We start from the raw sequence: 21,511 nt of genomic DNA, 5'->3' as shown, positions 1-21,511 counted from the left end.
GTATATAAAGTGATGCTAAGTACAGGAATGTCTATACATAAAGTGACTGACAGTAAATGATAAATTAGTGGTGTTGGGTTAGAGGGTGGAGGTGTTGATCGGCCTTACTGCTTGGGGAAAGCAATTGCTTTTGAGTCTGATGGTTCTAGCATGGATGATACTGCACATAGCCTCCTTTCTGATGGGAGTGGAACAAACAGTCCATGAGCAGGGTGGGTGGGATCTTTCATAACATTGCTGGCCTTTTCCTGGCATATATTGTATATCCTTAATGGAGGGTAGGCTAGTGCCAGTGATGTGTTGAGTAGTTTTGACTACCCGTTGTAAAGCCTTCCTGTCCACCACAGTGCAATTTTCCTACCATGCAGTGATGCAGCATGTTGGTATGCTTTCCACTGTGCATCTGTGGAAGGCTGTGAGCATTGATATGCACAGTCTAGCTCTCTTCGACATCCTCTGAAAGTAGAGGCATTGGTGAGCTTTCTTTATTATGTAGGAATATAGAGCCAAGGGATCATACATTTTTAAACTACCTCCTCTTTCCCTAGAAAAATTGCAGTACTTCTACAGCACTTAAATGTGCACTTTGCTTTAAAAAACTTTTCTCCTTTCTCCATCCAGTTCTATCAAAGCCCTAGTAAAGAATATATTGTCTATTCAGAATTACTGAGCAAAGACTTTGTTCTATGTTCTCACAAGGACTCTTCCAGCCAAACAGCTCATCTGTGATGCCCACATAGTTTATTAGGGTGTTAACAGTTACAGAGCCACTTTCTCAAAAGACTGTGTTTATTTGTTGGTTACAATATACAATTGAATTCTAGTATGTGATTAATTCTAAATCTTCTAGATCTAGATGCTGCCTTCAATACAATTGACCACACATTCTCCTCAATCACCTTGAGAACTGGGTTGGCCTCTCTGGTAGTGACCTTAATTGGTTTGGTTCATATATTTGAGAGAGAAAAATCTTTTTGTCTGTCTTGAAGAGAATGTACCTTTTGGTGTTGTTCAGGGAAGCTGTCTTGGTCCCCTACTCTTCTCATACTTGCTCCCCTTAGGAGACATCGTAAGAGAGCATAAACTTGATTTCCAGAGTTATACACTATTAGATACCTTAGTTGAGCTTGATGATGATAACACCTTATCTTCTCTGATGTCTAGTAAAGCTGCAATAAACAAATGGATGAATAATTTCCTAAAACTAAATGAAGATAAAATTGAAATACTTTTGGCTTCAGGGCCAACCAAAAGATAAACTTCTTGATAAACTTGGGAACTTGGCTCCCCCTGTAAAATTGGAAGCAACTAGCCTGGATGTTAATCCTTGAATTTTAAATCCCACATAAAGAAAGTGACCAGAGCAGCATTTCTACACTTAAGAAATACTGCAAAGGTATGTTCATTACTGTCACAGAATGATGCTGATAAACTAATTCATGCCTTTATATCGAATAGACTAGAGATTACTGCAATGCACCTTTTACTGGCCTTCCAAAGCAATCTATTGATAATTTTCAATTCCGTCCAAACACTGCTGCTAGACCTTTAAGTAAAACCAGGATGAGGGAACGTATCACTCCCATCCTAGTTACTCTGCATTGGCTTCCTATATCTTTTAGAATTGATTTTAAAGTTTGCTTACTTGTTTGTAAAGATCTTAATGGTTTGGGACCACAGTACATCACAGAATCATTTTTGTTTTATAATCCTGCTTGAGCTCAGGTCCTCTTCTGCCAGTCTCTTAAATTTAAACAATCTCCCTCGAAAGATAATTGGCAGGTCAGCTGTTTTGAACTACGATCCTAAATTGTGGAATTCAATACCTAAAGCTCTAAGGGATGCAGATTCAGTTGACGCTTTTATACACCAGCTCAGAACCTGTTTACTTAACCTTACTTTTAACTACCATCGTTTTGTCTTTTAGTTTCATGTTTATTTTTTAAAATTTTATTTTCACATTTGTACTTTTATCCCATTGTAAAGCTCTTTGAACAACATCATCTGCGTGAAAAGTGCTCTATAAATAAAGTTACAGTATTATTATTACCATAATCATTTTTTGTTAAAATCTTTCTGGTCACAGATAGTGTGACTGCACTCAGTATTTTCCTCAGGGCTGGGAAATGAAGAATTGGAAGGCACAGGTTTAAGGTGATAGATAGGAAGAGAGTGAACTAGAACTTGAGAAGCAATTTTTAAAAAATTATCTGGAACAAGCTGCCAGAGGAAGTGGTTGAGGCAGGGACAAGAGCAACTTTTAAAAGACAGATGGACAGGTGCATTGATAGGAAAGGTATAGAAGGTTATGGGCCAAACGTTAGGAAATGGGACTAGCTAAGCTGGACGTCTTGGTCGACAAGGAGCAGTTGGGTTGAAGGACCTATTACTATGCAGTAAGATCATGATTACCTAATAAGTTGCACTGGATTTTATTCTTCAAATTCTGACATTAATAAGAGAGTCAGCTCTATCTGATTTATTGTTCGCCCCACTCAACTCAGCATTATGGGATGAAGTACTTGTTGGAAGTCTGCACTTGTTGTCTACCCTTGAGGAAGTGGTGAAATGTTTTAAAAATACTTAAAACTGAAATAAAAACACAAATTGCTAGAAATTATCATGAGGTCAGTCAGCATCTGTGGAATGAGAAATTGTTACCATTTCAATTCCATTGCCCTTCATCATGAGTTCTAATGAAGGGTCCTGGTCCTGAAACACTAACTGTTCGTTTTTACAGGTGCTGCATGAGCTGTTCATTGTTCCCAGCAATTTTTGCTATTAATAATTTAGAGGTGGCAGAAAGCTGCAGTTTTTCAATAAAAGGTGGGGTCTTCCATAATTTTGACCCTGAAATGGTGAAGAAGTACAACATTCCCAAGCAAGATGTTCGGATGGTGAAGCAATTATTGGCAGTGTTGCCATGCACCAGCTGGGTAACTCCTGTGCATTCTGTGGATGGTGCACAGTGCAAGCAGAGAGCAACAATGGCAAGGAGGCTCATGGAAGGTGTTCTGAGCTGGTTCATCTGGAAGAGGTTAGCACAAAATGTTGGATCTATACTCATCCAGGCAAGTGGATAGTATTCCATTAAAGTCCTTACTGTCCTGTCATGTATTTAATAAAAAAAATCTGGAAGGCAGTAGAACTTTTATATCATCATGTGAATTAGGTTACTACTTTGTCCTTCAAGTATGTTATGTTATTCAGTTAGAGAATGGTTCCTCTGACAGCAATCTTAGCTCCCACCTACTTTTCATAGCTTATTAAGAACCTATTCATCTCAAAAGAGCAGTGGAAGCAGAGAGATAAAAGATTCAACCCTGGCAGAAAAAGAAAATCACCTCATTTCTATTTTAAATTGGTTGTCATTATTCTTAAAGTATCCCTTATTTCTAACCTCCCTCAAAAGAGAAACTTCCTCTCCACATCAAGACTATTCGAGATATACAGTACGTTTCAATGAAGTCACCTCTCACTTAGGCTGCTCAATCTCTTCTCATAAAACACACCATTGCACTTAACAGTCCATTAAGCATAGCTAAATATTTGCAGATACTGAAAATCTGAAACAAAATCAGGAACCATACTCAGGAGGTTAAATAGCATTAATAAGGACAGAAGCAGAATTGATACTTAAAGTTAAGGAGCCTTTATTGGGTTTGATTCTGCTGATGAAGAGTCCTTGATGGTTTCTCTCCCTGCTGATGCTGTGGATTAGATTCCTTAAAGTTGTCATAGCTGGGGAAGGTAGCGGGGATAAGCTCCCACTACCTATTAAATGCTCCCAAAGACATGAGTCTCAAATAGCAACATCTTGCACTCCATATTGTACTGCTCTGGCTTGTGTATCATGTAGAAAGTTAGGATGCAATATCTATGGTCAACCCCGACCAATGGGGAGCCTCTATCAAAGCTACTTGACCTACTGAGTGGTTCCAGTGTATATCCTTTAATGAGTCTGGCAAACTTTCTCTGGATTGCTTTCAAAATATTTACATCTTTCCTTAAGCAAGGAGCCCTTTATTGGACATAGCACTCCAGATATGGTCTCACCAAAGTGCTGTATGACTGAAGAATGAACTCCCTATTGTTGTATTCTTTGCCTTCTGCTCTCAGTACAAGGTATAAGGGCTTTGATCAATGGTCAGCGTCCATTATAATTTGTAGAATACTGAACCTTTGCAGTGGCTCCTACTCCTGGCATCAAACCACTTTCCAACTCCGTTGATGATTTCTGTTCCCAGTCACTTGATTGCTTGTTCAAAGAAGGTACGGTATCTTGCAAGCCTGCAGGAGGTGGAACATTTTCTGTAAATTTACAAAAAAAAAATGTTAGACTCATTTAACTACCTTTCAATATACGCAAATCTCCACTGAATGTGCAAAGCAAGAACTAATACCAATTATTCCTATATTGTATCCGTAATTACTTCTATAAGCTAAACTATCTTTAATACAAGGTCACAAACCATCGATCAATAACAAGCAAGGGCCAGATTACCAACTAATAGGATCATTCCAAAACATCAAGGTGTAAACGAGAATAGCAGAATAATTAACTAAGCCTAAAGTGGATCTTATATTGAATTTCACTGGACTAGTATAGGAAATTGAGGATGAAGTTCAGAGTGTAGTGGATCACTGAAGGCGTACATTTCATAAGGTAGACTGATTTTAGACTACATTTTAAAACATATTTCTAAATTTTCTTGTCTCTGATAAAACATTGTCAATCCTGAAATGATAAACCTATTTGTCCTGCCTGACCTGCTGATATTATCACCACCGTCTTTAATTTTTAAGTTGTAGAATCCACAGAACTTTTCTTGCTTATTGGAGAAGGTTGCTTTTTAGGGATGGCTGGAAATGGGCAGCAGTGACAAATTGGATTTGAAATGGGAATCTAATACAATATGAAATCATACATTATTACAGGCATAGGCTAACCAGGTAACCAAATATAGTTTTGCTCAATACATTGAAAGGAACTTCATTTGTTAGTTCTTCTGCCAGATAGGTTCAGATGAATGGTGACGATCTCTCGGCAGTATCTGAAGAGGAGGACAAAATTTCCAATCCTGATCATACAAAGCACTCTGAATAGGTCTGGATGTCATACTATAAAAAGGATGTGGAATAGGCTGCACTTAGGGGTAATGCTGCTCCCAAACAGAGTGCAGATTATGGTCAATACTGGCAGTCAAGTCTACTGCAATACTATAAAAGACAAACTGATTTTACATAAATTATTGGTCTGTAACTTGTGTTCATTCACTGCATTGTTCTATGGAAATGACCCTTCATTTTATTAGGAAAGAATATTGCACCCACAGTGGTTACTTTATTAGGCACCTCCAGCACCTAATAAAGTGGCCACTAAGTGAACGTCTCTGGTCTTCTGCTGCTGAAGCCCTTCCACTGCAAGGTTTGATGTGTTGTGTGCTCAGAGATGCTCTTCTACACACCACTAATGTACCAATGGGAACAGGTAATGTTGTCTCCCAACTTCCCCTTTCTGAAGTTAATGATTAGCTGCTCAGTTTTGTCGACAGTGAGCGTGAGGTTGTTAATATTGCACCATTCAAACAGGCGTCCTATCTCATTCCAATATGCTGATTGTTTTTCTGTTTTGTCTTTATTCAGCTTTATAAGGTATTTTATTGCTTTCCATCAATCTCTTTGCGTTCAATGATTCTGGCTGCAATACACTGTTTTTTTCCCTCTAGGTCATTAACAGACTATAAATAGTCAAGGCCCCAACACTGAGTCTTGTGGCTCGCAACTAGTTACAGCTTGCCAGCCGGAAAATTAAACACTTTTGAAGTGCTATTATTGTTGTTAGCATTAGATATACAACAATCTGCACTCTACAAAAATTATGCATTCGAGCAAAGCCAGCTTTTATTTTTAATAATGAGTATTCACTTCCGACATTAGGATATCAAGGGTGAAAACTATTTCTGGAAAATGACATTGCCCGCTCTGCTGCTGGGTAGAGAGGATCAGGTTTCAGGTGCTGTCTCTGGTGGAGTGTTGCCATCAAGAAAAAATGACTCCCCCCACCCCCATTCTACTACAGTTGGAGGTGTGGTGAGAGAGGAACTGAAGCTTTAGGATGAGGTGAGACACTCTTTCCCCTCAGATCTACCACAGACATATTGCAATCAAATTAGATCACTACATTAATACTGACTTCAGTACATGGGGTACTGGAGAGAGAAAAAGAAATAAGAGTCACAGCCCAGAAACAGGCCCTTCTGCCCATCCAATTCATGCCAACCTGATCTTCAGCCTAGTCCCGTCCACCTGAACCCGGACCACATCCCTGCAAACCCTTCCCATTCATGCACCTATCCAAACTTCCCTTAAATGTTACAATTGAACCCGCACGTATCACTTCCACTGGCCGCTTATTCCACACTCGCACAACCCTCTGAGTGAAGTTTTCCTTAAATATTTCACCTTTCACACTAAACCAATTACCTCTAGTTCTAGTCTCACCAACCTGAGGGGGAAAAGTCTGCATGCATTCACCTCATCTATCCTCCTCCATTTTGTATACTTCTATCAAATCTCCCCTCATTCTTCTTTGCTCTAGGGAATAAAGTACTAACCTATTCAACCTTTCCCTATAATTCAGGTCCTGATGTCTCAGAAACATCCTTGTAAATTTTCTGTACTCTTATTTACATCTTTCCTGTTTGGTAGGAGACCACAAATGCAAACCATACAGTACTCCAAATTTGGCCTCACCAACATCTTATACAACTTCAAGAGAACATCCCAATTGCTGTACTCATTACTTTGATTTATGAAGGCCAATGTGCCAAAAGCTCTTTTTACAATCCTATCTATCTGTGATGCCAGTTTCAAGGAATTTCTGTATTCTCAGGAACCACAGTTCTATAGTATACACAGAATTCTACCGTTCACTGTGTAAGTCCTAGCCTGGTTTGTCCTCTCAAAGTGCACTATCTCACACATGTAGGCATTAAATTCAATCTGCCATTTTTCAGCCTATTTTTCTAGCTGGTCAAGATACGCTACAAACTTTAATACCCTTCCTTGCTGTCCACTACACCCCCAACCTTGGTGTTATCCACGAATTTGCTAATTCAGTTTACCATATTATTGTCTAAATCAGAGTTTCCAAACCTTTTTTACACCGTGGACCAATACCACCAATCAAGTTGGGAACCCCTGACCTAAATTAGTAATAAAGTTAATAAACAACAATGGACCCTTCAGCACACGACATTGTCAAAGGCCTTTCTAAAATCCATATAGGCAATGCCCACTGCTTTTCCTTCATCAACTTTCTTGATTGTTCAGACATGACTTACCATGCCCTACCAGGTGAGGGAAAGGGACATAGAGAATGAATGCAATAGACAGTAAAAGTTTTAAACAGGGGAAAAAAATCCAACAGATAAATTATGCTGCCTTGTGTCAGAGAGAGGATATGGATGCAATGGAAGTTGGGGACCTTGATACAATAGTTATCACTAAAAGTGGTAGTGCTGAGCAAACTTGTGGGCCTAAAGATAGACAAGTTCCCTGGTCCTGATGGAATGCATACCAGGGTACTGAAAGAAATGGCAGAGGTTATAGTTGAGGCTTTGGTGATAATTTACCAAAATTCTCTGGATTCTGGGCAGGTCCCAACAGATTGGAAGAAGGTGAATGTCACGCCACTATTCAAAAAAGTATGTGGGCAAAAGGCAGATAACTATAGGTCAACAACAGGAATTCTGCAGATGCTGGAAATTCAAGCAACACACATCAAAGTTGCTGGTGAACGCAGCAGGCCAGGCAGCATCTCTAGGAAGAGGTACAGTCGACGTTTCAGGCCCAGACCCTTCGTCAGTAACCCTTCCTTCAGTTAGTCCTGACGAAGGGTCTCGGCCTGAAACGTCGACTGTACCTCTTCCTAGAGATGCTGCCTGGCCTGCTGCGTTCACCAGCAATTTTGATGTGTGTTGCATAACTATAGGTCAATTAGTTTAACATTTGTAGTTGGGAAAATGCTTGAAGCTATCATTAAAGAAGAAATAGTGAAGCACCTGGAAAGAAATAGATCCATCAGGCAGATGCAGCATGGCCTCAACAAAAGCAGGTCCTGTTTGACAAACTTACTGGAGTTCTTTAAGGATATAACAAGCAATAGAGGGGAACAGGTGGACGTTATTTACTTGAATTTCCAGAAGGCATTCGATAAGGTGCCACATAAAAGACTTATTCATGAGATAAGGATGCATGGAGTTGGGGGTGATGTATTAGCATGGATAGAAAATTGGTTAACAAATAGAAAGCAGAGTTGGGATACATGGGTGATTCTCTGGTTGGCAATCGCTGGTGAGCGGTGTGCCACAGGGATCGGTGCTGGGCCCACAACTGTTCACAATATACATTAACGATCTGGAAGAGGGGACCAAGTGTACCTAAGTTTGCTGATGATATTAAATTCAGTGGAAAAGCAAATTGTGCAGAAGATAAGGAGAGTCTGCAGACAGATAAAGATAGGCTAAATGAGTGGGCAAGGGTCTGACAGATGGAGTATGATGCTGGTAAATGCAAAGTCATCCACTTTGGAAGGAAAAATGGAAGAGTAGATTATTATTTAAATAGTAAAAAATTGCAGCATGCTGCAGTACAGAAGGACTTGGAATGCTTGTGCATGAATCACAAAATCTTGGCTATCAAGAAGACAAATGGAATGTTGGCCTTCATTGCTAGAGGGATTGAATTTAAGAGCAGGGAGGTTATGCTGCAACTGTATAGGGTACTAGTGAGGCCACATCTGGAGTATTGCGCGCAGTTCTGGTCTCCTTACTTGAGGAAGGATATACTGGCTTTGGAGGCGGTGCAGAGGAGCTTTACCAGGTTGATTCCGGAGATGAGGGGGTTAGACTATGAGGAGAGATTGAGTTGCCTGGGACTGTACTTGCTGGAATTCAGAAGGATGAAAGGAAATCTTATAGAAACATATAAAATTATGAAAGGGATAGATAAGATAGAGGCAGGAAAGTTGTTTCCACTGGTAGGCGAGACTAGAGCTAAGGGACATAACCTCAAGATTCGGGGGAGTAGATTTAGGACAGAGATGAGGACGAACTGCTTATCCCAAAGAGTAGTGGATCTGTGGAATTCAACGAAGTAGTGGAGGCTACCTCAGTAAGTATATTTAAGACAAGGTTGGATATATTTTTGCATAGTAGGGGAATTAAGGATTATGAGGAAAAGGCAAGTAGGTGGAGATGAGTCCATGATCAGATCAGCCATGATCTTATTGAATGCAGAACAGGCTCAACAGGCCAGATGGCCCATTCCTGTTCCTATTTCTTATGTTCTTAATGTGCAAAGTTCTTCAAGGATTATGAACTGCTCTCTCATTGGTAAATCTGGCAATCAAATTATGCGCAAACAGAGATAAATACCAAACTGCAGCTCCATCTGTCCATGACAAAACACAGCACCATGCAGTGCTTGAGGAGACTGTTCCACTTTCACACTGGGAACATTTATTCTATGGAGCAAGATTAATTAGATTCACAACAGATTCAACAGTTCAAAAGTGGGCAATGAAGTGTTGAGGCCCTATCAACACTAGCAGACATTTTTCCATCACAATCTAAGGCCATGTCCTGGTAAATTGCCTATTCTAATGCTGGGAATCCACCATAGTCTAATGAGCAGTGCAGAAGATCACACCAAGGGGAACTACAGTTATATCCAAAGATTATCCCAAATACCAACTTGAAGTTACAAGCAGGCTCACATGCATACTGAAGATAAAGTACCTCATACTATTGTCAGAGCTAAGCAATTGTATAGATAACTCGCATCAAAACTCTACAGTCATTTCACTTGCAATCATAAATAAGGTAAAGAAAATTGCACAACAAATATTCCTATGCTCAGTGAAGGCTAAGTTCAGAACTTGCATGGTGAACATTAACAAACATTTTCTGCTAGGTAACAAGACCACCTTTCATGTGAGGGTGACCCTGAAATCCTCACCTTCATAGAAAACAATCTTCATCAAATTTAATGCACTCCATTTTACATCAAGAAACAGGAGAGTGCATGAAATTCAAGAAGATCTTTTCCACGTAAAAGCTGGAGAAAGGAAATCAGATACATATAATTATGGCCCAGCTTATCATCAATCAGCAGCAAAGTAATGAAAGGTGCTTTCAAAAGCGCTAGCTAAACAGCACCTACCCAATATAAAACACTCAGTTTTGGTTTAACCACTGGTTTCCATCCAAAGGCAAAGGAGCTGAATTCCAGAGGTTAGGCTAAAGTGACTACCTAAATATCTACTATTAAAACAGTATTTGACCAGATATGCACTTAAGAAGGTGTTGACAAGGAAGGAGCAAGTAGGATATGGAGGGGAAGATGACAAAGTCGTATGTAGAGAGGACATGCAGAAGGTAGAGATGGAGAAAGAAAATGCCATAAAAAGGGGTGGTTGTGATTGACAGAGGTCTATCATCTCAGCCTCAAGACACTGCTGAATAGACGCAGTCATACTGCACAGAAACAGGTCCAGGTCTACAACATCCATCAAGACCCATTCCCATCACCTATTCCACAAACAACAACAGTTGACAGTGGTTAATTAGTCTAACAAACCATACATCTTTGGGATACGAGAGAAACCCAATTACAAGAACATGCGAACTCCACACAGACAGCACCAAAGCTTAGCTTTGAACCTGGATCACTGGAGCTGTGAGGCAGCAGTTCTATTATCTATGTCAGAGAACTTTATAAAGTGTCCTGGGATAAACCATCTACATCCGATTCATTAATGACCTCCTGCCCACCATGTTAGGAATATGAATACTGACTGATAGTTGTGGGGTCTGCTGTTCTAATCACAGTTAAATAATGATATCTTAAGTGGCTACATATGCAGCAACATCTGAACAACACAAAAACCTGGGATGATATGTGTAACATTCACACCAACAGTACCAGACACTGACCATCTCTAACAAGAGAAAATCTAAGCAGTTCCCTCTTGTATTCGCCTGTCTTTCAACTGGGAAAACCAATGACCAGAAACATATGGAACCAATCACAAATTTTATAGCTACCCAAGCAATCAGAAGCTGGACGCTGCAATGAGACACTCACTCTCTAATCCTCACAGCCATCGCACCATCAACAGGAATGTGACAGAATAAACTGCCAACACAACATAGAAAACAGATTTGTTGATCATCACATAACCTACCTCTAAAATGTCACTGCTTTCACCACCAGCACAGTAACTGTGGTTTGTTTTATTTATAAATGATGTACTACCACACCTTCCCAACTGCATCTTCCAAAAGGTGCAAGCTCTATCACCTAGAAATGGAGGTAGCAAACTTGGAAATATATCGTCATGGGATCCATGTCCTGGAACCCCAAACTTAACACCTTTATGCGAGTACCTTTACCACACAAACTTCAAAAGCCTATAAAATGTAATGGATACAGTCCAATCCATCATAGGAAAAGCCTACATCTACAAAAAACACTGCCACAAGACCAAAGACCCCCACCATCCAGGCCATGCATTCTTCTCGCCACTGCCATCAGGAAGGAGATACAGCAGCCTTAGGTCTCACACTAGCAGGTTCAGGAACGATTATTACCCTTCAACAATCAGGCTCCTGAACCAGCGTGGAACATTGAACAGACTCCACAATGTATGAACTCACTTTCAACTCCCTTTCATTCTCTACAACTCATGTCCTCATTATTTTTTTTGGGGTATTTACAATTTGTCATATTTTGCACATTATTTTTATGTGTAGTTTTTCATTGATTCCATTGCATTTCTTTCTATCTACTATGAATGCCCACAAGAAAATGAATCTCGGAGTAGCATATGGTGACATATGTAGATTGGTAATAAATTTACTTTGAACTTTAATTCCTTCAATGAAGCATACAAGAAGATGGGTCTTACACTAAACATCCTGAAGACAAGGCCATGACAAATCTGCTCCCAATTCACCAGATTATAAAGTGGATCACTAACAAGATGCTGGAAGATCATTCATCAGTCCCCATGTACACCACTACCTCAGATGGTCAAGGAGAATTTTCAGCCCAAGGAGTCAAAGACCACAAACACAAACACATCACCGAGTGCATGGTCCACCACATAGCAGATATACTTTGGACATATGAACTAAATACAGAGTACTGGAGAAATCCATCAATCGTGCCTTTATAATTCTTACAAACACACTGTCAGGATAGGTGAACCAGTGACAGTGTCTACTCCAGATTAATAACCTCAGAATCACAGTTCTAATCACACTCTAACAGTTCTGAGGACATCACATTGTCTATACACCTGACTCTAGACAGTTGAAGCAGAGTTAATCACTCCCAAGACAAATAAAATACTTCAAGGATGTCATTAAAGCCCCTTAAATAAATACATTTCATCCTGACTTGGAAATCTTTAGAACAAAACCACCAAATGAGCAGTAAAGCATAATGGCACACCGCACTCTTCAAATCTCCCCAGTGCAAGTTTGTGGAAGTCAAATGCAAACAGTGGAGAGCATACAATATTCTAATACCCATCAACCTGCTTCATTGAGCTCCATGCTCCACCTGTGACAGAGTCCATGGACCCTGCAGACAACTCATGGGTCACCTCTGAACTCATAAAATCAGTGTAAACAAGTCTTCCCCAACCCTGAAGACTGCTCAAGTTGGTATTATTTTAGGAGTTAAACAGGGTGTTTTAACTTAATGCTGTTATTTCCTTGAAGAACCATGATCTAAGACATGACTAGCACCAAGTACTTACAAATTTAATGGTAAATTATGTAGAAACATCCCAATTCAATTCTTACTGTTTTTCAGAACATAAATAATGCAGAACTGAAGCCCATATTTTGATGTAAATTTTCATCATTTTTGTTACATATTTTACATTGCCCAAAACTGGACTGATAATTTGCAAAACTGTTTAAAAAAAACTGATGGGGGATGAAATGCAGCCTTTACAATCCTCCAACAACACACATCAAAGTTGCTGGTGAATGCAGCAGGCCAGGCAGCATCTGTAGGAAGAGGTACAGTTGACGTTTCAGGCCGAGACCCTTCGTCCCACAGTTTGCTGCATAGACATTCACTTCATTCCAGTCATTACAATGAATTTTTGAAATGTCACTGTATTATTGCTTTCATAGAAATGTGTATGAGATAAAAGAGGTCATAAACATGACTGATAGCCTCAAGCAAAATTAGTGTTTTAATGAATTAGTGTTGGTGTTTACACCCCTGCACATGGAGTAATAGCATTTACCAGAGCATGTTTCTTTCTCACTTTCTCATTGCATATACAGATCAAGATCCTGCCCTAGTAAAATCACTAATCTATCATTGCAAATAACACTATTTGTTATAGCAGAGCTGAAGCCCATATTTTGATGTAAATTTTGATCATTTAAGTTATAGAACTTACATCGCCTAAAAAGTGAGAGAGAAATATTTTCTCCACACTAACCCTAACCTGATAATCTCTCTCCGCACTAATCCTAACCTCACCATCAAACCCGCAGATAAGGGGGTTGCTGTAGTAGTCTAGCAGACTGATCTCTACCCTGCTAGGGCTAGGCGACAACTCCCAGACTTCTCCTCTTACTTACCTCTTGAACAAGAACCCACTAAGAAGCTCCAGGCCATTGTCATTTGCAACATCACTAACCTTATTATCTGTAGGGATCTCCCATTCACTGCCACCAACCTCATAGCTCCCCTATCCTGCACCTCCCGTTTCTACCTCCTACCCTCTCCTATCAGATTCCCTCTTCTCCTTTATCTCTTTCACCAATCAAGCTCCCAGCTCTTTATTTCACCCCTCCCCCCTCCCAGTTTCACCTATCACTTTGTTCTTCTTCCTCCCCACCCCCTTACTTTGACTTCTCTTTTTTTTACCCCCCAGTTCTGATGAAGGGTCTCGGCCTGAAATGCTGAGTGCTTACTCTTCTTCATAGATGCTGCCTGGCCGGCTGAGTTCCTCCAGCATTTTGTGTGTATTACAAATAGCATCAAAACTGGATAGAAAAAAGGGAAACAGACAATGATAACAATTACACCACACCAAACTATTACACTGTTTAAAATTCACTCTGAGCAGGGACTAAACCCAAGACCCTCTGGCCTAGATCATTCAGCCTGCTCTGGGATGTTCCTACAACAGTCTCACTCAGCAGTTTTTGGGACTTACCTTTGTTACGAGCTTCAATTAACTGTGCAGCCAAATTAAACATCATATCATAAATAGCGACACTGAAAAATGAAAAAGGTTCATTTTAATCTGCACAATTCGTCTTGAAAGTTCCTTTCTAATTACATTTATCAATGGACAAGCTACACAGATGTACAAGGTTCAAGATTTGATCATTGCATGAGTGACTGATTCTCAGGCACTGCTTAACTCCACTGAATGAACCAGCATTCAGATGAGAACAAGCAGCCAACTTTTCCCACCTCCTGGTCAGATAGTAAGTAAGTAAACAGCCTCAATGGGAAATCAGGAACTTATCTTAAATTCTATTGATTTTTATGTGAAGAGGGCATAAATAAAAGAGAAAAGGCAATTACAAAAGTACTTTTTTACTGCAACTGGATGACTGTGATCAGTCTATAACTATCCCTTACCATTATGCATACTTCACATTTACTTAAGGAGAATTTTTTTTGCTGTGACCAAACACAATAATTCAAAATTAGGTGGTCTAAAATCAGGCTTACTATAGATGAGACCTAATCAATGTTCTTTCATAAGGACAGCAGAATCCTTTATCTTATTCAGGATCTTCCTATTAGTACTTTCCATCGTCATTACTGTTTTTGTAAATAGATAACCTGGCTGTGTACATTTGGAGCATTATGCACAGTAATACCCAAATTGCTTGTACATGCAGTATTAATATACACATAGCACGGAAACAGGCCTTTTGGTCCAACTCATCCATGCTGAACAAGGTGCCTATGTAATATAATCCCTTTTGCCTCATCTCTCCAAGTATCTCCTATTCATGACTGGTGAAAGATCTGCGCAAGTGCACAACAATACACTGATCAATATTAGATAGTGTTTGCTAAATACAGAATGAACATGGTTTCCTCTCGTCCCTGATCTGAGGTTTTTAAACAAGAATTGTCTTTCACATTGAGGGTGTCCCAAGCCTTTACAGCCAGTATGGCTGGCAGACTAAATATTAGTGATGATTTTAGAAAAACTCCACAGCTTTTCCTCAAACTAATGCTGATTATTTTTGCATACATCAGAGAGGTATGTGGACCCTGAGCTAACATCCTATCCAAAAGAAGGCACTCTGAAAGCCTAGCATTCCTAGTGCATTGCATTGTAATATTCCTGAAGATTATATGCCTTAATCACTGAAAAGGAACTGGAACCTCCAACACTGCAACTCAAAGATAAAAGTACAGCCAAATAAATCACAGTGGACCCTGCCGGCTGAGTGATAATTACCAACCACTCTCCTGTTTTTCAACACACCCAAGATGAAATTTCTAGTCACTCTTCAATGATCTCTGGACAGTGTCTTTAAAGAAAGAAAGCAGCAAAGTTGTGGGAAAAAAAACTAATATATTCCACCTGTCAAGAAAATAACAAAAGAAAGCATTTTTCCTCTTAATTTAAACGTTAGTCAAATCAGTTGGTCATCTCTGTCCTGAGGTTCTACCACAAAAACTTTAGAGATCCAGCAATGAGATATATTAGCAAGAATCCCCTACCTACTTATTTCTGCAAAGCCTGGGATGTAGGCCTCCATCATCTCGACAAACATCTCCACATCAAAATTCTCTTCCGACGAGTCTGGAGATCCAAGCTCCTCCAGCACACCAGTGATGTAGGAAAGAATTACCTCATCCATAACACTGTGGGGGCAAGGAAATATAAATATTATCTTTTATTATGTAGGAGTAGTTTTGTCAAAACCAAATATATAGCGTTTAAAGCATCCTTAATGAGTGCAAGATACTTTTCATTAATTTAACTCTAATGCATTAGCAAGCTTTTCTGAATCAAAGAACAGTTTGCATCAAACACCTTTAGCTTCATTACACTGATATTTGCAAAAGCTTGTAAGAAAATGATATCCAATAGATTTAGGATTGGTCAATCAAAAAACCCACTAATACTCTACAATTCCCTTGCAGGAAAGGGGGGAACTAAAATACCTCATGACTCTGATAGTCTGGCATGCTCTATACTTGAGCCAGACCAGTGGAGTTTCCAGACTAGTAGATTTTATTTTATTTTATTTAGAGATGCAGCACAGTAACAAGCCCTTCTGGCTCAACAAACCCACGCCACCAATTACACCTGTGTGAACAATTAACCCACTAATCAATACATCTTAGTAATGTGGAAGGAAACAGGAACACCCAGTGGAAACTTGTGCAGTCAGGGGGAGAATGTACAAACTCCTTGCAAGCCGCAGGAGAATTGAACCAGAGCCATTGGTATTGTAATGATTGGTTATCCGTTGTATCTGATGATGATAGATTTGTGCAGTTCTGTTGTGTGTTTGTCGGGGCTGCTCAGTCCAAGCTGTGAGTGACATAGATGTCCACAATAATGGCGTGTGCTGTGTTAGCTGTGAGGAGGATGCTAAGAGGATGCAGGGTGACTTGGATAGGTTAGGTGAGTGGGCAAATTCATGGCAGATGCAATTTAATGTGGATAAATGTGAGGTTATCCACTTTGGTGGCAAGAACAGGAAAACAGATTATTATCTGAATGGTGGCTGATTAGGAAAAGGGGCGGTGCAACGAGACCTGGGTGTCATTGTACACCAGTCATTGAAAGTGGGCATGCAGGTACAGCAGGCGGTGAAAAAGGCGAATGGTATGTTGGCATTCATAGCAAGAGGATTTGAGTACAGGAGCAGGGAGGTTCTTATGCAGTTGTACAAAGCCTTGGTGAGACCACACCTGGAGTATTGTGTGCAGTTTTGATCCCCTAATCTGAGGAAAGACATTCTTGCCATAGAGGGAGTACAAAGAAGGTTCACCAGATTGATTCCTGGGATGGCAGGACTTTCATATGAAGAAAGACTGGATCAACTAGGCTTATACTCTCTGGAATTTAGAAGATTGAGAGGGGATCTTATTGAAACGTATAAAATTCTAAAGGGATTGGACAGGCTAGATGCAGGAAGATTGTTCCCGATGTTAGGGAAGTCCAGAACGAGGGGTCACAGCTTAAGGATAAAGGGGAAGCCTTTTAGGACCGAGATGAGGAAAAACTTCTTCACACAGAGAGTGGTGAATCTGTGGAATTCTCTGCCACAGGAAACAGTTGAGGCCAGTTCATTGACTATATTTAAGAGGGAGTTAGATATGGCCCTTGTGACTAAAAGGATCAGGGGGTATGGAGAGAAAGCAGGTACAGGGTTCTGAGTTGGATGATCAGCCATGATCATACTGAATGGCAATGCAGGCTTGAAGGGCCGAATGGCCTACTCCTGCACCTATTTTCTATGTTTCTCTGTTTCTAACTGTGCTGGATCTGGAAGTGAAGCCAATGCTTTTGCTTTCTTTCTTTGTCAGGCAGCAATTAGTACTGCTCGGTGTCTCTCCTCCAGGTCGTTGTGAGCAGTTTTAACCAAGGCTCACCAGCTGCCCCTGTCTTGTACACTCTATTCATCCGTTTTGGTACTAGTCCAGTGTGTGCAATGTTAGCTTTCGTGCAGTCTTTGAACCTCTTACGGGACCTGACTCGATTCCTCTTGCCCAGTGCTTGGGGATTCAGGAATCCTTCATGTGCATGACATGCCCTGCCCACCAAAGATGTGCTTTTATAATCATAGCCTCAAAACTCGAGGTCCCAGCTCTATCGAGGAACAAGAACACCCAGAGGAAACCCAGGCAGTCATGGGGAGAATATACAAACAGCAAGGGAATTGAACCCAAGTCGCTGATACTGTAATAGTATTACACTAACTGCTATGCTGCTGTGCCGCCAGACACATACTTACTTGACTTCCTAGCTGTTACACAGCATTATAATAAAACTTCCAGTGGACCGGTCAAGATTACAGGGGGTGCATGAACCAGAGTGCCAGTGAATGAGATACTGAACCACTGGGGCATCCAAATTATCGGTCAACAGGTTATGAAGACTGGTGGGAAGGAAGGCAAGAACACACAGAATCCTAACCCTCCTCTGGTGGTTTAGAAAGAATGACAGCTGAAATGTAGGAAATGCTACAGATGCAGTTGTGAGCAATGTCAATTCTGGTGGAGGGGAGACTGTGATTAAGGATAAATACCTTTGCAAGTACAGTCATGAAAAATGTCAACAGAATGGGAAGTCAGAACTGAAAAAAATGGGAAGATGAAATGCTGCAGGGAAAATGGTGAGGGATACAGTAAAAACTGCCGCATGAGTCACTGTGCTAATAATGATTGCTGATCTTGAGTCTAATCCACAAAACTGAAATAGATTTGTTAAGGAAGGGAAGAGTCAGAGACTGAGACTAACCATGTGAAAGAGAGTTGGGTGGAAGCTTGCAGCAAAAGTGATGAGGTATGCGAATTTTGTGCCATTATCAGGAAGCAGCAGCAACTCAATCACCAACATATTGGGAAAAAAGGTGAAAGAGGAGCCTGTGTAGATCTAAAACAAGGACTGTTGCATAGATTCAAGCTGATATTGATGAAGTTTTAAGGGTGTTGGGGATGTAAGAAATGATTCTTGGACTCTTGTAAACAACGGGTTAAAATTGCTACAAAAATTCTGTTCATTCTGCTCTGAGTAATCCCCTGAGGCAGGTTTCAGACTAATGATCTTTCAGGTGTCCTGAGAATGTTATGCTCTGATGGTTGGGGTCTGCTTATCAGTGGCACACAGTCTGTTTTATATTTTCACAGGAATTGAGCTGAGTTCCCTTATTGTTTAATGAAAGGGAGGACACTGATGGGCATTTGACAGTACATGCATTTACTTCTGGGGCCTTGGTTTGGTGGATTCTCTTAGCTAGGTAATTAAGTTTTGCTCTAACTGACTTGGCTCTTTGTTTAACTGATTGCTCTTTGTATCGCTAGTCCTTATAAATTGTAGTGTTTCTGAGTGTTAATTAGAAGCTCATTGAGCCGCCAGAAAGAGAGAGAGAGGGAATTTCTGTCTCTTTTTGATGTTCGGCTTCAAGGTTCTCACCGGCTGCGCTTGAACAATAAACTGGTGAAAAGATTAAAGGACTTGTGTGTGGTGTGATTATTTGGTCAGGCAAATTTAAATTTACAATATCCTAATGCATAACTGCAGGAGATGCAACACCTGCAGTTTGAATTCTCCTCTTTCTACCATTTGCGGACCCAAACATATTTTCCCGGTGAAACTATTCACTCATACCTCTTTCAACTTAATGCATTTAATGTCCATGACAGTCTTCTCTACATTAGGGAAATGAAATGCATATTGGGTGATCACCTTGCAGAATATCTCTGTTTTGTACATCAGAGTGAGCTTGAGTTTCCAGCTGCCTGCCAATTGGAATTCATCCCAAACTCACAAACATCTTTGTCTTTGACCTCCTACAATATTAAAACAAAACCCAGTGCTGACAAGGAACAAAGGAGTGGCAGCTCATCTGACAATACAGCGAACTACAGCTCTCAGAACATCACATTGATGTAGGTAATCAGTCAGAATGAGATACAAGAAATTCTGCAAATGCTGTAAATCTGGAGCAACACACAAAATGCTGAAGGAACTTAGCAGGTCTAACAACATCTGTGAGAGAAATGATCAGACGATGTTTCTGGTCGAGACCCTTTATCAGGACTAGAAAGAAAGAGGACAGAAGCCAGAATAAAAAGGTGGAGGGTGGGGGAGGGGAGGAGCACAATCTGCAGGTGAAAAGCGAGTCCTGATAACCCGAGATAATTTATTTCAGATTTCCAATATCTGCAATATTTTGCATCTCAGTTTGGATTGGTTTCCACTCACCTCCAGTTTTCACATCTTCTCCAAATAGATTAGATTAGATTATGAGGACACACAGTCCTCTCTTATTGTCACTTAGTAATGCATGCATTAAGAAATGACACAATTTGTTCCTCCAGAATGATATCACAGAAACACAAGACAAACCAAGACTAAAAAAACTGACAAAAACCACACAATTATAACATATAGTTACAACAGTGCAAAGCAATACCGTAATTTGATGAAGAAGACCATAGGCATGTAAAAAAAAAGTCTCAAAATCTCTTGAAAGTCCCATCATCTCACGCAGACGGTCGAAGGGAGAAACCCTCCCTGCCATGAGCTTCCAGTGCCGCAAACTTGCCGATGCAGCATCCTGGAAGCACCCGACCACAGTCCGACTCTGAGTCCGTCCGAAAACTTCGAGCCTCCAACCAGCCCTCCGACACCGAGCACTGAGCACTATCTCTGCCAAGCGCTTCGACCCCGGCCCCGGCAACAGGCAAAGCAGAGGATTTGGGGTCTTTCCCTCCGGAGATTCTCAATCACACAGTAGCAGTGGCAGCGAAGCAGGCATTTCAGAATGATCCTCTCACCACTGAGCAGTGGAACATTTGTTCGATGTCTGCCATCACTGCGAAGGACTCTGTTCTGAGGCACATGAGGACCCCGAGCAGACTGTTATTGAGGTCTGAACCCCACAAGAGCACATTGTTCAATAATATGCCTTTCAAGTGTACATTTGAATTAAAGATAATTCATATTTGTGCAGGTTTCTGGGGGTGGTAAACGTCAAAGCTGGGCAAATACCAGTTTTCTTTGTTGGGATCTGATAAGGCAGCTGTCTCAGTATGATTATGCCTGAAGATTCTCTCCATGAATTCCACATGATGACCTTTCATTTCTGGTTTCCTTCTCAATGTGAGACTGAGGGACATCAGTTGACTAAGGGCTTGCTCTGATTTGTTCGATAGGGGTGTCAAGGAGAGCAGAAAGGAAGAGGAGCTACCCAACTGTTTCACTCGTCATTGCTAAACTTTTTGTTCATGATTCAAAGGTAGACCTTGTCTTCGATGGAAAGTGCCAGCTTATAATCATCTTCCAAGTGACAAAGGACCAGCTTGTCTAAATCTGGTTGAGCAGAGTTATGTTACAACACTTTGTTTGTTTACCTACAATCTACTCTCACAGGGTCTGAAATTACTTGGGTGCCTGTTCTCCAGGACTTCAGTTTTAAACGTACTGACAGTGGGCCGATGAGCACCATCAAGTCAGATTTCACCCACTATGACCAACTGAGGTCCAGTGGCTTGACATAAGGTGCATAAAGCCAACTATTGCACTGTTCACATGGCTTAAGTTCACGAATGGTGTCTCTGCCAAGTAACAGGAGAATCTCAGGAGAGTCAAGTGTGGGAATCTTGTCAGCTATGGCCTTAATATGTGAATGACCACATGCAGCTTCAGGAGTTGGGATCTCATCCCTGCCGTTCAGAATATAGTCGCACTCGATGA

At 40.6% G+C, this 21,511-nt stretch overlaps 1 protein-coding gene across 4 annotated transcripts in view; it reads right to left on the bottom strand.

The window, feature by feature from the left end:
• Positions 1-21,511, bottom strand: part of cuedc2 (CUE domain containing 2) — a 54,942-nt gene that overhangs the window by 25,516 nt on the left and 7,915 nt on the right. For all 4 annotated transcript variants that reach the window (XR_011889630.1, XM_072282512.1, XM_072282513.1 and 1 more), the window contains exons 3-5: positions 15,796-15,939; positions 14,258-14,319; positions 4,181-4,311 (exon numbers count right to left, since the gene is read on the bottom strand). Coding sequence is in view for 3 of the 4 variants with exons in the window: in XM_072282512.1 (XP_072138613.1) it covers positions 4,181-4,311; positions 14,258-14,319; positions 15,796-15,939 (337 nt within the window). In the remaining variant the exon portion in view is untranslated. The remainder of the gene's footprint in view (positions 1-4,180; positions 4,312-14,257; positions 14,320-15,795; positions 15,940-21,511) is intronic.

This window comes from Mobula birostris, chromosome 18, assembly GCF_030028105.1.
Source record: "Mobula birostris isolate sMobBir1 chromosome 18, sMobBir1.hap1, whole genome shotgun sequence".
Lineage (NCBI taxonomy): Eukaryota > Metazoa > Chordata > Chondrichthyes > Myliobatiformes > Myliobatidae > Mobula > Mobula birostris.
The sequence above is the reverse complement of the archived record's forward strand: the minus strand, read 5'-3'. Positions and strand labels throughout refer to the sequence as shown.